Source organism: Coregonus clupeaformis, chromosome 17 (assembly GCF_020615455.1).
Source record: "Coregonus clupeaformis isolate EN_2021a chromosome 17, ASM2061545v1, whole genome shotgun sequence".
In the NCBI taxonomy this organism is placed as follows: Eukaryota; Metazoa; Chordata; class Actinopteri; order Salmoniformes; family Salmonidae; genus Coregonus; species Coregonus clupeaformis.
The window spans coordinates 34,413,090-34,425,390 of NC_059208.1; the positions used below are offsets into that span (position 1 = coordinate 34,413,090).

General features: G+C 44.8%; 1 protein-coding gene across 1 annotated transcript; it reads left to right on the top strand.

The window, feature by feature from the left end:
- The first annotated feature begins 8,296 nt into the window (after positions 1–8,296).
- Positions 8,297–12,258, top strand: LOC121586290 (26S proteasome non-ATPase regulatory subunit 4-like). Its single transcript, XM_041902876.1, has 5 exons — positions 8,297–8,445; positions 8,585–8,687; positions 8,873–8,989; positions 11,249–11,277; positions 11,560–12,258. Exons 2-5 carry the CDS (start codon positions 8,600–8,602, stop codon positions 11,731–11,733), a joined length of 408 nt encoding a protein of 135 aa, XP_041758810.1. The 5' UTR covers positions 8,297–8,445; positions 8,585–8,599; the 3' UTR covers positions 11,734–12,258.
- Positions 12,259–12,301: the final 43 nt, after the last annotated feature.

Here is a 12,301-nt window from a genome sequence, read left to right on the forward strand (position 1 = left end):
CATTTGTCTACCAATGTCGTTTTAGAGAATTTGGATATTTCCAACCGTCCTCACAACCGCAGACCACGTGTATCCACGCCAGCCCAGGACCTCTAGATCCGGCTTCTTCACCTGCGGGATCGTCTGAGACCAGCCACCCGGACAGCTGATGAAACTGTGGGTTTGCACAAACAAATCATTTCTCTGCTAACTGTCAGACCGTCTCAGGGAAGCTCATCTGCGTACTCGTCATCCTCACCAGCGTCTTGACCTTACTGCAGTTTGGCGTCGTAACCGACTTCAGTGGGCAGATGCTCACCTTCGATGGCCACAGGCATGCTGGAGAAGTGTGCTCTTCATGGATGAATCCCGGTTTCAACTGTAGCGGGCAGACTGCATGTATGGGGTTGTGTGGGCGAGCGGTTGCTGATGTCAACGTTGTGAACATAGTGTCCCATGGTGGTGTTATGGTATGGGCAGGCATAAGCTACGGACACTTGCATTTTATCAATGGCAATTTGAATACACAAATACTGTGACGAGATCCTGAGGCCCATTGTTGTGCCATTCATCCGCCATCACCTCATGTTTCAGCATAATGCACGGCACCATGTCGCAAGGATCTAGGGACAACATTCCACAGGCCACAATCAACAGCCTGACCAACTCTATGCGAAGGAGATATTGCGCTGCATGAGGCAAATGGTGGTCACACCAGATACTGACTGACTGGATTTCTGATCCACACCTGTACTTTTTTTAACGGTATCTGTGACAAAGAGATGCATATCTGTATTCCCAGTCATGTGAAATCCATAGATTAGGGCCTAATGAATGTATTTCAATTGACTGATTTCCTTATAGGAACTGTAACTCAGTAAAATCGTTAATTGTTGGGTTTTATATTTTTGTTTAGATAGCTACCACCCACTGGCAGGCAATTTGTGGTCATTCCGTGAAAATAACTATAACTAAATTAGCCAGTTAGGTGGGCAACAGATTGGCTTACTAACGTTAAAGCTAGTTAACGCTAACTATACTGTTTTTGCCTACAATGCACAGTGCCGGTGGGTGAAAAATTGGGTAAGTTAAAATACCGTTTGAATTGTCGCTATTTTCATAAATGGAATAGATTGGCTATCTATCCAATATTACAATTAGAGCTGTCTGCCTATGTATTGTAGAAAAAAAATACACATACAAATACATGGCTCTAACTAGCATCCGTCAGCTGCAACCACTAGCTTTGTAGCTAGTTAGCGTTTCCCCCATGAACAAAGCAAACTAGCTACCAACTTAAAGAAGCATGGAGTCTCGATAACAAGAGTAGTGTTGATGATTTATAGAAATATTAGAAGACTAGTTAAGTATATTATTCATTAGCTAATCCGGCGGTCTGCATATGGTTTCCTACGCGTTCTCGAGTCCAGCGTTCCGACACTCGCAACCCGGAACTACTAGAACCGCTTTGTTTACAAACATTCTGATTTGGTCTATAGAAATCCCCGATCACACATGTAGGCGATGTCATCGCGACGCTTAAACTCGCGTCATCCAGTCTAACGGTGGTATCGCGGCAAACTGCGCATGTGCAGCCGTCAAATCAAAGGCACTCCTTCAATATAAATAATGAAAACGTGTCACTTTCACGAGGTTGGAGTAATAACATGTTAAACTACTTAAGACATTGGCTCGAATCTATTTAGATTTTGAGAAAATTAACAACTGACTAATAATTTTTGTGTTTAATAAAAGTGCCTGTTTGGTCTGTTTCACAAGCGTTCACGGTAGTCTCACGATGGGAGTGAAAATGTTACGAGTGTGCGGGCTCTGTTTCTTTTATATCTTTGAAATGAGGTGCCATCAGCCAATCACATTTCCTGTTAACCTCTTCTGTCCAATAGACCAGTAACGTTCTTACATTGTCGTCAGAGAGACCAGAACGTTTTCTAAATGGGTCTCGAAAGTACTATGGTCTGGTAAGAACAACAAACATCTTGTTTGATTTATATTGGTTTCATAAAGAATTTTGTTATACAAAAGAATGGCAGGAAACGTCGATGCAATTGTATATTTATTGGGATAAAATTGTTGATACCAGCTAATCCTGTGAAATAGCGGGATTATACTGGACTGGCTGTCGGGGCTCAGTCTCACTGTCCTGTCATTAGTTATCACTAGCTAATAGTTATCACACTAGGATAGTATCCGTGACCGGCAAAATTCCTCAACGTTTTTCATTATTACATACTTGTCACTTTACAAATGGATAACAAACCAGTGGTGCCCGTTTGCCTGTTAGTATATGTTATTAACTAGCTTTGCCTGCCATTAGCTAAACATTAGTTCAGCTTTTATGCTAATCACAACAGAGTTTGCCTAACGTTACAAACTTCGTTAGCTGCTAGCTGGCTAGACTGACATTAGCTGTAGCTAACAGTTTCAGTCTTGGATTGCAATTTATTCCTCATTGTTCTTTTTTCCGTGTATACATTACTTGGTCCCTTTTTACATATTTCATATTTCTGGGTGCTCAAGCTACTTGGCTAGAGTCCCCTGTCAGTCCCCTGGCCCTGTGAATATTTATCACCCCGGTCTCTAAATTTGATGAATTTCCCTAGACCTCCCACTTCTTGTTATCCTACATGTACACATGACCAATTTATCTTGAATATTTCAACTGCCATCCAAACTATTCATGTCTCTAGAGTCCAGATTAGCATAAGAATGGCATTTGTTGATTTATCTAACTTTCATTAGCTACGCTTTTTTTGCACTGTCACCATTGTGAAAATAGGTGCTTAGCAATAGTTGGGCGATATGGACAAAAATCCATATCGTGATAGTGTCTGAATTGATAAATTGAACGATAAGTTTATAACATTAATGTGCATCCGTTTTTTATTATCCTTTAAACTACTACTACTACGGGTAGTTTGCTGGTTGTAGTAGCCATCAGTTGTCCCATTAAAGCTGCAATATGTAACTTTTTGGGCGACCCCCCTGACCAAATTCAAGAAATGTGAATTATAGATCTTTCATTCTCATTGAAAGCAAGTCTAAGTGGTAGATATGTTCTATGTGCGTTATTTCTATGCTTCGCATTCTTAAATTTAGTTTTGCGGCTTTTACTTTCGGTTTTGTACACCAGCTGAAAATGCAATATTTTTGGTTATTGAAAATATATTTCACAGCAGTACAATGATTCTCTACTCTTGTTTTCTCTCACAAACTGAAATTAGGCGAATTATTAGAATTTTACCGACCTTGAAATGGCGGCGCGATTTCTGCATATTGCACCTTTAACAATAACCCATATTAGCACACTTATTTCATTTCTCTAGTATAGGCTACTTTATCATAATGAACGTTATCAGCAAAATGCGTGCGTTAAGTGGTCGGTGTCGATAATTTTCAGTTTATCGTCCCAGCTCTACATAGCAGCATCAACAATCCTATGTTCTTCTTCAATAGGGTTTATCGGCGATTGGCATCCAACGGTATGGTGCATTACCGCCACCTACTGTACTGGAGTGTGGGCCAGAGACTGGGATAAACTAAATCCTACCTGCCAGCCCTGTTGCTCTTAAAAAGATAACAAAATATTTTAGACTATATCTAATAACGTTTTAATCAATATACTCTTTAAACTATTTTCCTGTATCCCCTTCTCCCTCATACTAGATCTCATCCTCTCTCTTTCCCTCTGATACTGCCCACACTGTAGCAATACATGCTCCACGATCTCTGTTTCCTGGCAATAATCACACTTTCCTGTTGGATGCTTTCCAATCACATTTAATGTCTTATTCAACTTAATCTTGTAAAAATAGCCTCCTCTCTTCTGTCCCTTCCTGCCATCCTCCCCTCCCTGACTTTCCTCTGTACTTGAAATAAATGCCTGCCCTTATTATCTCTATTCCACTGCTCCTGCCATCCCTGCACCATCACTGTATATATCAGGCTTTTTGCCTCTGCCTTGCTCATTGAAACTACAACATCAACATCCCCACTACTAAGTGCTTGTTTAGCCAGTACATCAACTGCCTCATTCCCCTCCACCCCCACATGGGCTGGTACCCAAGTAAATCTTATCTGTATACCCATCTGTCTAATCCTGCCATGGGTTTGTAGCACCTCATAAAGCAGGTCTTGTCTGCTACGTGAGCTAAAGGACTGGAGACTCATTAACACTGCACATGAATCAGAGCAAATAACTACTGTGTCTGGTTTGACTTCTTCCACCCACGGCAAGGCCAACAGTATGGCCATCAGCTCTGCCGTATATACAGCCAGATATGTAATACGTTTCCTGACTTCCACCCCACATTCCTGCACAACAAATGCTGACCCAGTACGTCCTGTCCTTGGATCTTTTTAACCATCTGTGTAAATGGCCACCAAATCCTGATACACAGTATCCAGACATCTCTTAAACCAATCAGATGGATCAACACTCTCCCTATCTTTCTGTAGTCTCTCCAACACTTCTAGATCAACTATGTGCTTCTACATCTGCATTGCTTGCTGTTTGGGGTTTTAGGCTGGGTTCCTGTATAGCATTTTGTGACATCTGATGATGTAAAAAGGGCTTTATAAATAACATTTGATTGATTGAGTTGATACTGGAGGTGGGAGTAGCCATGGTGGATTTACAGGAATAGCTACCGTTGGACTCAACTCCCTTCCATACAGTCCCATCTCCTTCGCCTGGGTATTACCCACCCACCCAAAGCTCGTGTTCTGTCTTCGCTCATGTTCCCAGCATGCCTGTAAAATCCCTTTCATAGGATGAGACACCCCATGTCCTTGTAGGTTGACCCAATAATTCATTGCCAGCTGCTGTCTCCTAATCTGCAATAGCATATCCCCCATCTCCACCTGTAAGGCAGCCACTGGGGACGTCCGAAACGCCCCACTACATATTCTGAGTCCTTGCCCCTGTATGATATCTAGCCTTTCCAATGAGGTCCGGGCTGCCGAACCATATGCAGATAAACTCAGCAAAAAAAGAAACGTCCATTTTTCAGGACCCTGTCTTTCAAAGATTATAATCCAAATAACTTCACAGATCTTCATTGTAAAGGGTTTAAACACTGTTTCCCATGCTTGTTCAATGAACCATAAACAATTAATGAACATGCACCGGTGGATCGGACACTAACAGCTTACAGACAGTAGGCAATTAAGGTCACAGTTATGAAAACTTAGGACACTAAAGAGGCCTTTCTACTGACTCTAAAAAACACCAAAAGAAAGATGCCCAGGGTCCATGCTCATCTGCGTGAACGTGCCTTAGGCATGCTGCAAGGAGGCATGAGGACTGCAGATGTGGCCAGGGCAATAAATTGCAATGTCCGTACTGTGAGACGCCTAAGACAGCGCTACAGGGAGACAGGACGGACAGCTGATTGTCCTCGCAGTGGCAGACCACGTGTAACAACACCTGCACAGGATCGGTACATCTGAACATCACACCTGCGGGACAGGTACAGGATGGCAACAACAACTGCCCGAGTTACACCAGGAACGCACAATCCCTCCATCAGTGCTCAGACTGTCCGCAATAGGCTGAGAGAGGCTGGACTGAGGGCTTGTAGGCATGTTGTAAGGCAGGTCCTCACCAGACATCACCGGCAACAACGTCGCCTATGGGCACAAACCCACCGTTGCTGGACCAGACAGGACTGGCAAAAAGTGCTCTTCACTGACGAGTCGCATTTTTGTCTCACCAGGGGTGATGGTCGGATTCGCGTTTATCGTCAAAGGAATGAGCGTTACACCGAGGCCTGTACTCTGGAGCGGGATCGATTTGGAGGTGGAGGGTCCTTCATGGTCTAGGGCGGTGTGTCACAGCATCATCGGACTGAGCTTGTCATTGCAGGCAATCTCAACGCTGTGCATTACAGGGAAGACATCCTCCTCCCTCATGTAGTACCCTTCCTGCAGGCTCATCCTGACATGACCCTCCAGCATGACAATGCCACCAGCCATACTGCTCGTTCTGTGCGTGATTTCCTGCAAGACAGGAATGTCAGTGTTCTGCCATAGCCAGCGAAGAGCCTGGATCTCAATCCCATTGAGCACGTCTGGGACCTGTTGGATCGGAGGGTGAGGGCTAGGGCCATTCCCCCCAGAAATGTCCTGGAACTTGCAGGTGCCTTGGTGGAAGAGTGGGGTAACATGCTCGGAGTACACGTCCTGGTAATCCGTCTGGCCCTGCGGCCTTGTGAATGTTGACCTGCTTAAAAGTCTTACATCGGCTACGGCGAGCGTGATCACATAGTCATCTGGGACAGCTGGTGCTCTCATGCATGTTTCAGTGTTGCTTGCCTCGAAGCGAGCATAGAAGTGGTTTAGCTCGTCTGGTAGGCTTGTGTCACTGGGCAGCTCACGGCTGTGCTTCCTTTGTAGTCTGTAATAGTTTTCAAGCCCTGCCACATCTGACGAGCATCAGAGCCGGTGTAGTACGATTTAATCTTAGTCCTGTATTGACTCTTTGCCTGTTTGATGGTTCGTCGGAGGGCATAGCGGGATTTCTTATAAGCGTCCGGGTTAGAGTCCCGCTCCTTGAAAGCGGCAGCTCTACCCTTTAGCTCAGTGTGGATGTTACCTGTAATCGATGGCTTCTGGTTGGGGTATGTACGTACGGTCACTGTGGGGACGACGTCATCGATGTACTTCTTGATGAAGCCAGTGACTGATGTGGTGTACTCCTCAATGCTATCTGAAGAACCCCGGAACATGTTCCAGTCTGTGCTAGCAAAACATTCCTGTAGCTTAGCATCTGCGTCATCTGACCACTTTTTTATTAACCGAGTCACTGGTGCTTCCTGCTTTAGTTTTTGCTTATATGCAGGAATCAGGAGGATAGAGTTATGGTCAGATTTGCCAAATGGAGGGCGAGGGAGAGCTTTGTATGCTAAATGACGTAAATGTAAATGTAAATCTCTGTGTGTGGAGTAAAGGTGGTCTAGAGTTTAATTTCCTCTGGTTGCACATTTAACATGCTGGTAGAAATTAGGTAGAACGGATTTGAGTTTCCCCGCATTAAAGTCCCCGGCCACTAGGAGAGCTGCCTCTGGATGAGCGTTTTCCTGTTTAGTTATGGCCTTATACAGCTCATTGAGTGCAATCTTAATGCCAGCATTGGTTTGTGCTGGTAAATAGACAGCTATGAAAAATATAGATAAACTCTCTTGGTAAATAGTGTGGTCTACAGCTTATCATAAGATACTCTACCTCAGACGAGCAAAACCTTGAGACTTCCTTAGTATTTGATTTTGTGCCCCAGCTGTTGTTTACAAATATACACAGACCGCCACCCCTTGTCTTACCGGAGTCAGCCGTTCTATCCTGCCGATGTAGCGTATAGCCTGCTAGCTGTATGTTGTCCATGTCGTCGTTCAGCCACGACTCGGTGAAACATAAGTTATTACAGTTTTTAATGTCCCGTTGGTAGGATAACCGTACTCTTAGGTCATTTAAATTATTTTCCAATGATTGAAGATTGGCTAATATGATTGATGGAAGAGGCAGTTTATTTCCTCGCCGTCGGATCCTTACGAGGCACCCCGACCTACATCCACAATATCTCTGTCTCTTTCTCCTGCGAATGACTGGGATTTGGGCCTTGTCGGGTATCTGTAGGATATCCTTCGCGTCCGACTCGTTGAAGAAAAAATCTTCGTCCAATACGAGGTGAGTAATCACTGTCCTGATATCCAGAAGCTCTTTTTGGTTATAAGAGACGACGGCAGAAACATTATTTGCAGAATAAATTACAAATAACGCGAAAAAACACATAATTGTACAATTGGTTAGAGGGCTGTAAAATGGCAGCCATCTTCTCCGGCGCCACTCCTAGAGAGACCCTAGCTCAGTGCATGTAAACTTCAACTGTATATGTTTGTGTGTGTACCAGTATGAAAAATGTATGCACTCACTAACTGTAAGTCGCTCTGGATAAGAGCGTCTGCTAAATTACTAAAATGTAAATGTCTTGGCATTCTCTCAACCAGCTTCACAAGGAATGCTTTTCCAACAGTCTTGAAGGAGTTCCCACATATGCTGAGCACTTGTTGGCTGCTTTCCTTCATTCTGCGGTCCGACACATCCCAAACCATCTCAATTGGTCAATTATCCTCACATGGCCTCTCCTATCATTGCTACGCAGACGACACACAACTAATCTTCTCCTTACCCTCTTCTGATAACCAGGTGGCGAATCGCATCTCTGCATGTCTGGCAGACATATCAATGTGGATGACGGCTCACCACCTCAAGCTGAACCTCAGCAAGACGGGGCTGCTTTTCCTTCACTGCCGTCCGACTCATCCCAAACCATCTCAATTGGGTTGAGGTCGGGGGATTGTGGAGGCCAGGTCTTCTGAGGCTCCATGATGGGTCTGGGCGCCAGCGATTGAGTTTGGCGTGGACCCCAGCGCTGACCCCGAGCTTGCTCTGGTAAGAAGGCAATAGTTGTTGTTTACATTTTGGTCATTTAGCAGATGCTCTTATCCAGAGTGACTTAGTCAAATGAACCAGAGTTACCAGCTGTATTATTGTTTCCTTGGCCTCAAACTCTGTGTGCCCCTCTACTCAGGCTCTGTGTGTGTCCATGAAGGAGCAGAGACCGAGGCAGGAGGGGGAGGAGGAGGCTCGCCGGGTGGCTGTTGCTTCTGCAGCCGATGTCACCACAGCGGACGGTAAGGAGAGGGAGGGTAGGGATAGATGTCTCTATAGTGAGTAGGTTTTGTATCCCTTTGTCTGATGTATTTTTTTATGCCTAACTATTCTCATTTCTAAAGTATGTAGGGTATAAAAGAAGAGAATACTGATGTTTGTACGGTATGATGGTTTAATTGACCTACTCGCTTGCTCTCTCTCTCAGAATCCGAGGAGGCCCTGCTAAAGGTGTCGGTGTCTCACCCTGAGACTGGTGCCGCTGCAGTGCTGCCTGACTGCAGCAATATGACTGAGGAGGAGCAGATTTCCCTGGCCAGAGAAGGTGGGTTAGAATCACCATCCACACTCATGCCTTCTGAATAGCACCCACTGACACACACACACTTGTTAGCTGTGTGGGTGATTTAAAAAGTGACCATAAGTCTTTTTTTGACCGTTTTGGTTCAAAGCTTGGGACCTACCAATGACCCGGACTGCCGTAGTTACATTTTACATTTACATTTTAGTCATTTAGCAGACGCTCTTATCCAGAGCGACTTACAGGAGCAATTAGGGTTAAATGCCTTGCTCAAGGGCACATCGACAGATTTATTCACCTAGTCGGCTCGGGGATTAGAACCAGCGACCTTTCGGTTACTGGCACAACGCTCTTAACCACTAAGCTACCTGTCGCCCCTAGTTCCACTGACGCACCGTAAACCAAAACTAAGGGACGGATGCGGCCACTTGCCATTGCCAGATACATAGAGTTTCCATACAGTGAGGGAAAAAAGTATTTGATCCCCAGCTGATTTTGTACATTTGCCCACTGACAAAGACATGATCAGTCTATAATTTTAATGGTAGTTTTATTTGAACAGTGAGAGACAGAATAACAACAACAAAAATCCAGAAAAACGCATGACAAAAATGTTATAAATTGATTTGCATTTTAATGACGGAAATAAGTATGACCCCTCTGCAAAACATGACTTAGTACTTGGTGGCAAAACCCTTGTTGGCAATCACAGAGGTCAGACGTTTCTTGTAGTTGGCCACTAGGTTTGCACACATCTCAGGAGGGATTTTGTCCCACTCCTCTTTGCAGATCTTCTCCAAGTCATTAAGGTTTCGAGGCTGACGTTTGGCAACTCGAACCTTCAGCTCCCTCCACAGATTTTCTATGGGATTAAGGTCTGGAGACTGGCTAGGCCACTCCAGGACCTTAATGTGCTTCTTCTTGAGCCACTCCTTTGTTGCCTTGGCTGTGTGTTTTGGGTCATTGTCATGCTGGAATACCCATCCACGACCCATTTTCAATGCCCTGGCTGAGGGAAGGAGGTTCTCACCCAAGATTTGACGGTACATGGCCGTCCATCGTCCCTTTGATGCGGTGAAGTTGTCCTGTCCCCATAGCAGAAAAACACCCCCAAAGCATAATGTTTCCACCTCCATGTTTGACGGTGGGAATGGTATTCTTGGGGTCATAGGCAGCATTCCTCCTCCTCCAAGGGGGAGGAGGAGGCTCGCCGGGTGGCTGTTGCTTCTGCAGCCGATGTCACCACAGCGGACGGTAAGGAGAGGGAGGGTAAGCATAATGTTTCCACCTCCATGTTTGACGGTGGGGATGGTGTTTTTGGGGTCATAGGCAGCATTCCTCCTCCTCCAAACACAGCGATTTGAGTTGATGCCAAAGAGCTCGATTTTGGTCTCATCTGACCACAACACTTTCACCCAGTTCTCCTCTGAATCACTCAGATGTTCATTGGCAAACTTCAGACGGGCCTGTATATGTGCTTTCTTGAGCAGGGGGACCTTGCGGGCGCTGCAGGATTTCAGTCCTTCACGGCGTAGTGTGTTACCAATTGTTTTCTTGGTGACTATGGTCCGAGCTGCCTTGAGATCATTGACAAGATCCTTCCGTGTAGTTCTGGGCTGATTCCTCACTGTTCTCATGATCATTGCAACTCCACGAGGTGAGATCTTGCATGGAGCCCCAGGCCGAGGGAGATTGACAGTTATTTTGTGTTTCTTCCATTTGCGAATAATCGCACCAACTGTTGTCACCTTCTCACCAAGCTGCTTGGCGATGGTCTTGTAGTCCATTCCAGCCTTGTGTAGGTCTACAATCTTGTCCCTGACATCCTTGGAGAGCTCTTTGGTCTTGGCCATGGTGGAGTGTTTGGAATCTGATTGATTGATTGCTTCTGTGGACAGGTGTCTTTTATACAGGTAACAAGCTGAGATTAGGAGCACTCCCTTTAAGAGTGTGCTCCTAATCTCAGCTCGTTACCTGTATAAAAGACACCTGGGAGCCAGAAATCTTTCTGATTGAGAGGGGGTCAAATACTTATTTTCCTCATTAAAATGCAAATCAATTTATAACATTTTTGACATGCTTTTTTTCTGGATTTTGTTGTTGTTATTCTGTCTCTCACTGTTCAAATAAACCTGCCATTAAAATTATAGACTGATCATTTCTTTGTCAGTGGGCAAACGTACAAAATCAGCAGGGGATCACTGTATGATATATGTTTTATTTGATTTTGACTCTCTCCCTCCACTCCCTACCAACCTGTCCCTGTGATGGCAATGGACATAGGTGCCCCCATAGACACTGAAACTGCCAAGGTAGGTAACTCACATGATCAATGAAATCAGGAACCATACAATTTGTCGTTCAATACAGTCATGTGTGGTATCGTTCAGCAAAAAAATCCCAGTTGCATTTTATATATAACACGCTCTCTCTTGATTGTGTATGATCTCTATCTCCCTTCCAATCAGAATCACCTTTATTTGCCAAGTACATTTACAGGTACCAGGAATTTGACCTGATGAAATGCTGACAACAATAAACATAATATGCAATCAGTGCCCTTATTAATGATGTACCTTGTGGCTCTTCCTCAGGAGGACGATGACTATGATGTGATTCAGGACCCAGAGTTCCTCCAGAGCGTTCTGGAGAACTTGCCAGGCGTCGACCCTAACAACGAGGCCATCCGAAACGCCATGGGCTCCCTGGCCTCCCAGACAGGCCCACCCAAGCCTGACAGCAAGAAGGACGAGGAGAAGAAGAAATGAGGCATGGGGACAGACAGATTGACGATACACATGGGTTGCGTCCGAAATGGCACCCTTTTCCCTAAATGGTGCACTACTTTTGACAGGGCTCTGGTCTAAAGTAGTGCGCTATATAGGGAATAGGGTGCCATTTCAGATGAAACCATGGACAACCAGACAAAGACATGACACATATAGGGTAGTTGACACTGACAGACTAACGCAAGATTACATACAGGACTGACGCTAATGCATGACATGACTTACTGATGAAGGACTGTCGACAACATCCACAAGAAACCCACAAGCAAACCAAACGGGGATGCCACCAGTCTTTACTGTCATGAAATTGGATATGATCTTTATATCTGCATAGAATCTCAAAATGGAATATCCATCTTTTCCGGTTTCTCACTGATTTACCCCATCTTAACTGGCTGACTCGCTGACTGGCATTAAGTGGTATTTAATGACAGGTCCCCAAGCTTGTAAACTAAACAGTATCCTCCTTTCATTTCTTCGTTTTTTCTATTGCAATAAAAAAGATGGATGAAGCTTGGTGGTATGCCTGGCTCTTTGATTGCTCGCC

What these genes read in the sequence shown, in the direction of transcription:
- LOC121586290 (XM_041902876.1), top strand. Translation starts at nt 8,600, where the DNA reads ATGAAGGAGCAGAGACCGAGGCAGGAGGGGGAGGAGGAGGCTCGCCGG. An exon ending in CGATGTCACCACAGCGGACG is followed by an intron (nt 8,688 to 8,872) that starts GTAAGGAGAGGG and finishes TCTCTCTCTCAG; the next exon opens with AATCCGAGGAGGCCCTGCTA. An exon ending in TAGACACTGAAACTGCCAAG is followed by an intron (nt 11,278 to 11,559) that starts GTAGGTAACTCA and finishes GCTCTTCCTCAG; the next exon opens with GAGGACGATGACTATGATGT.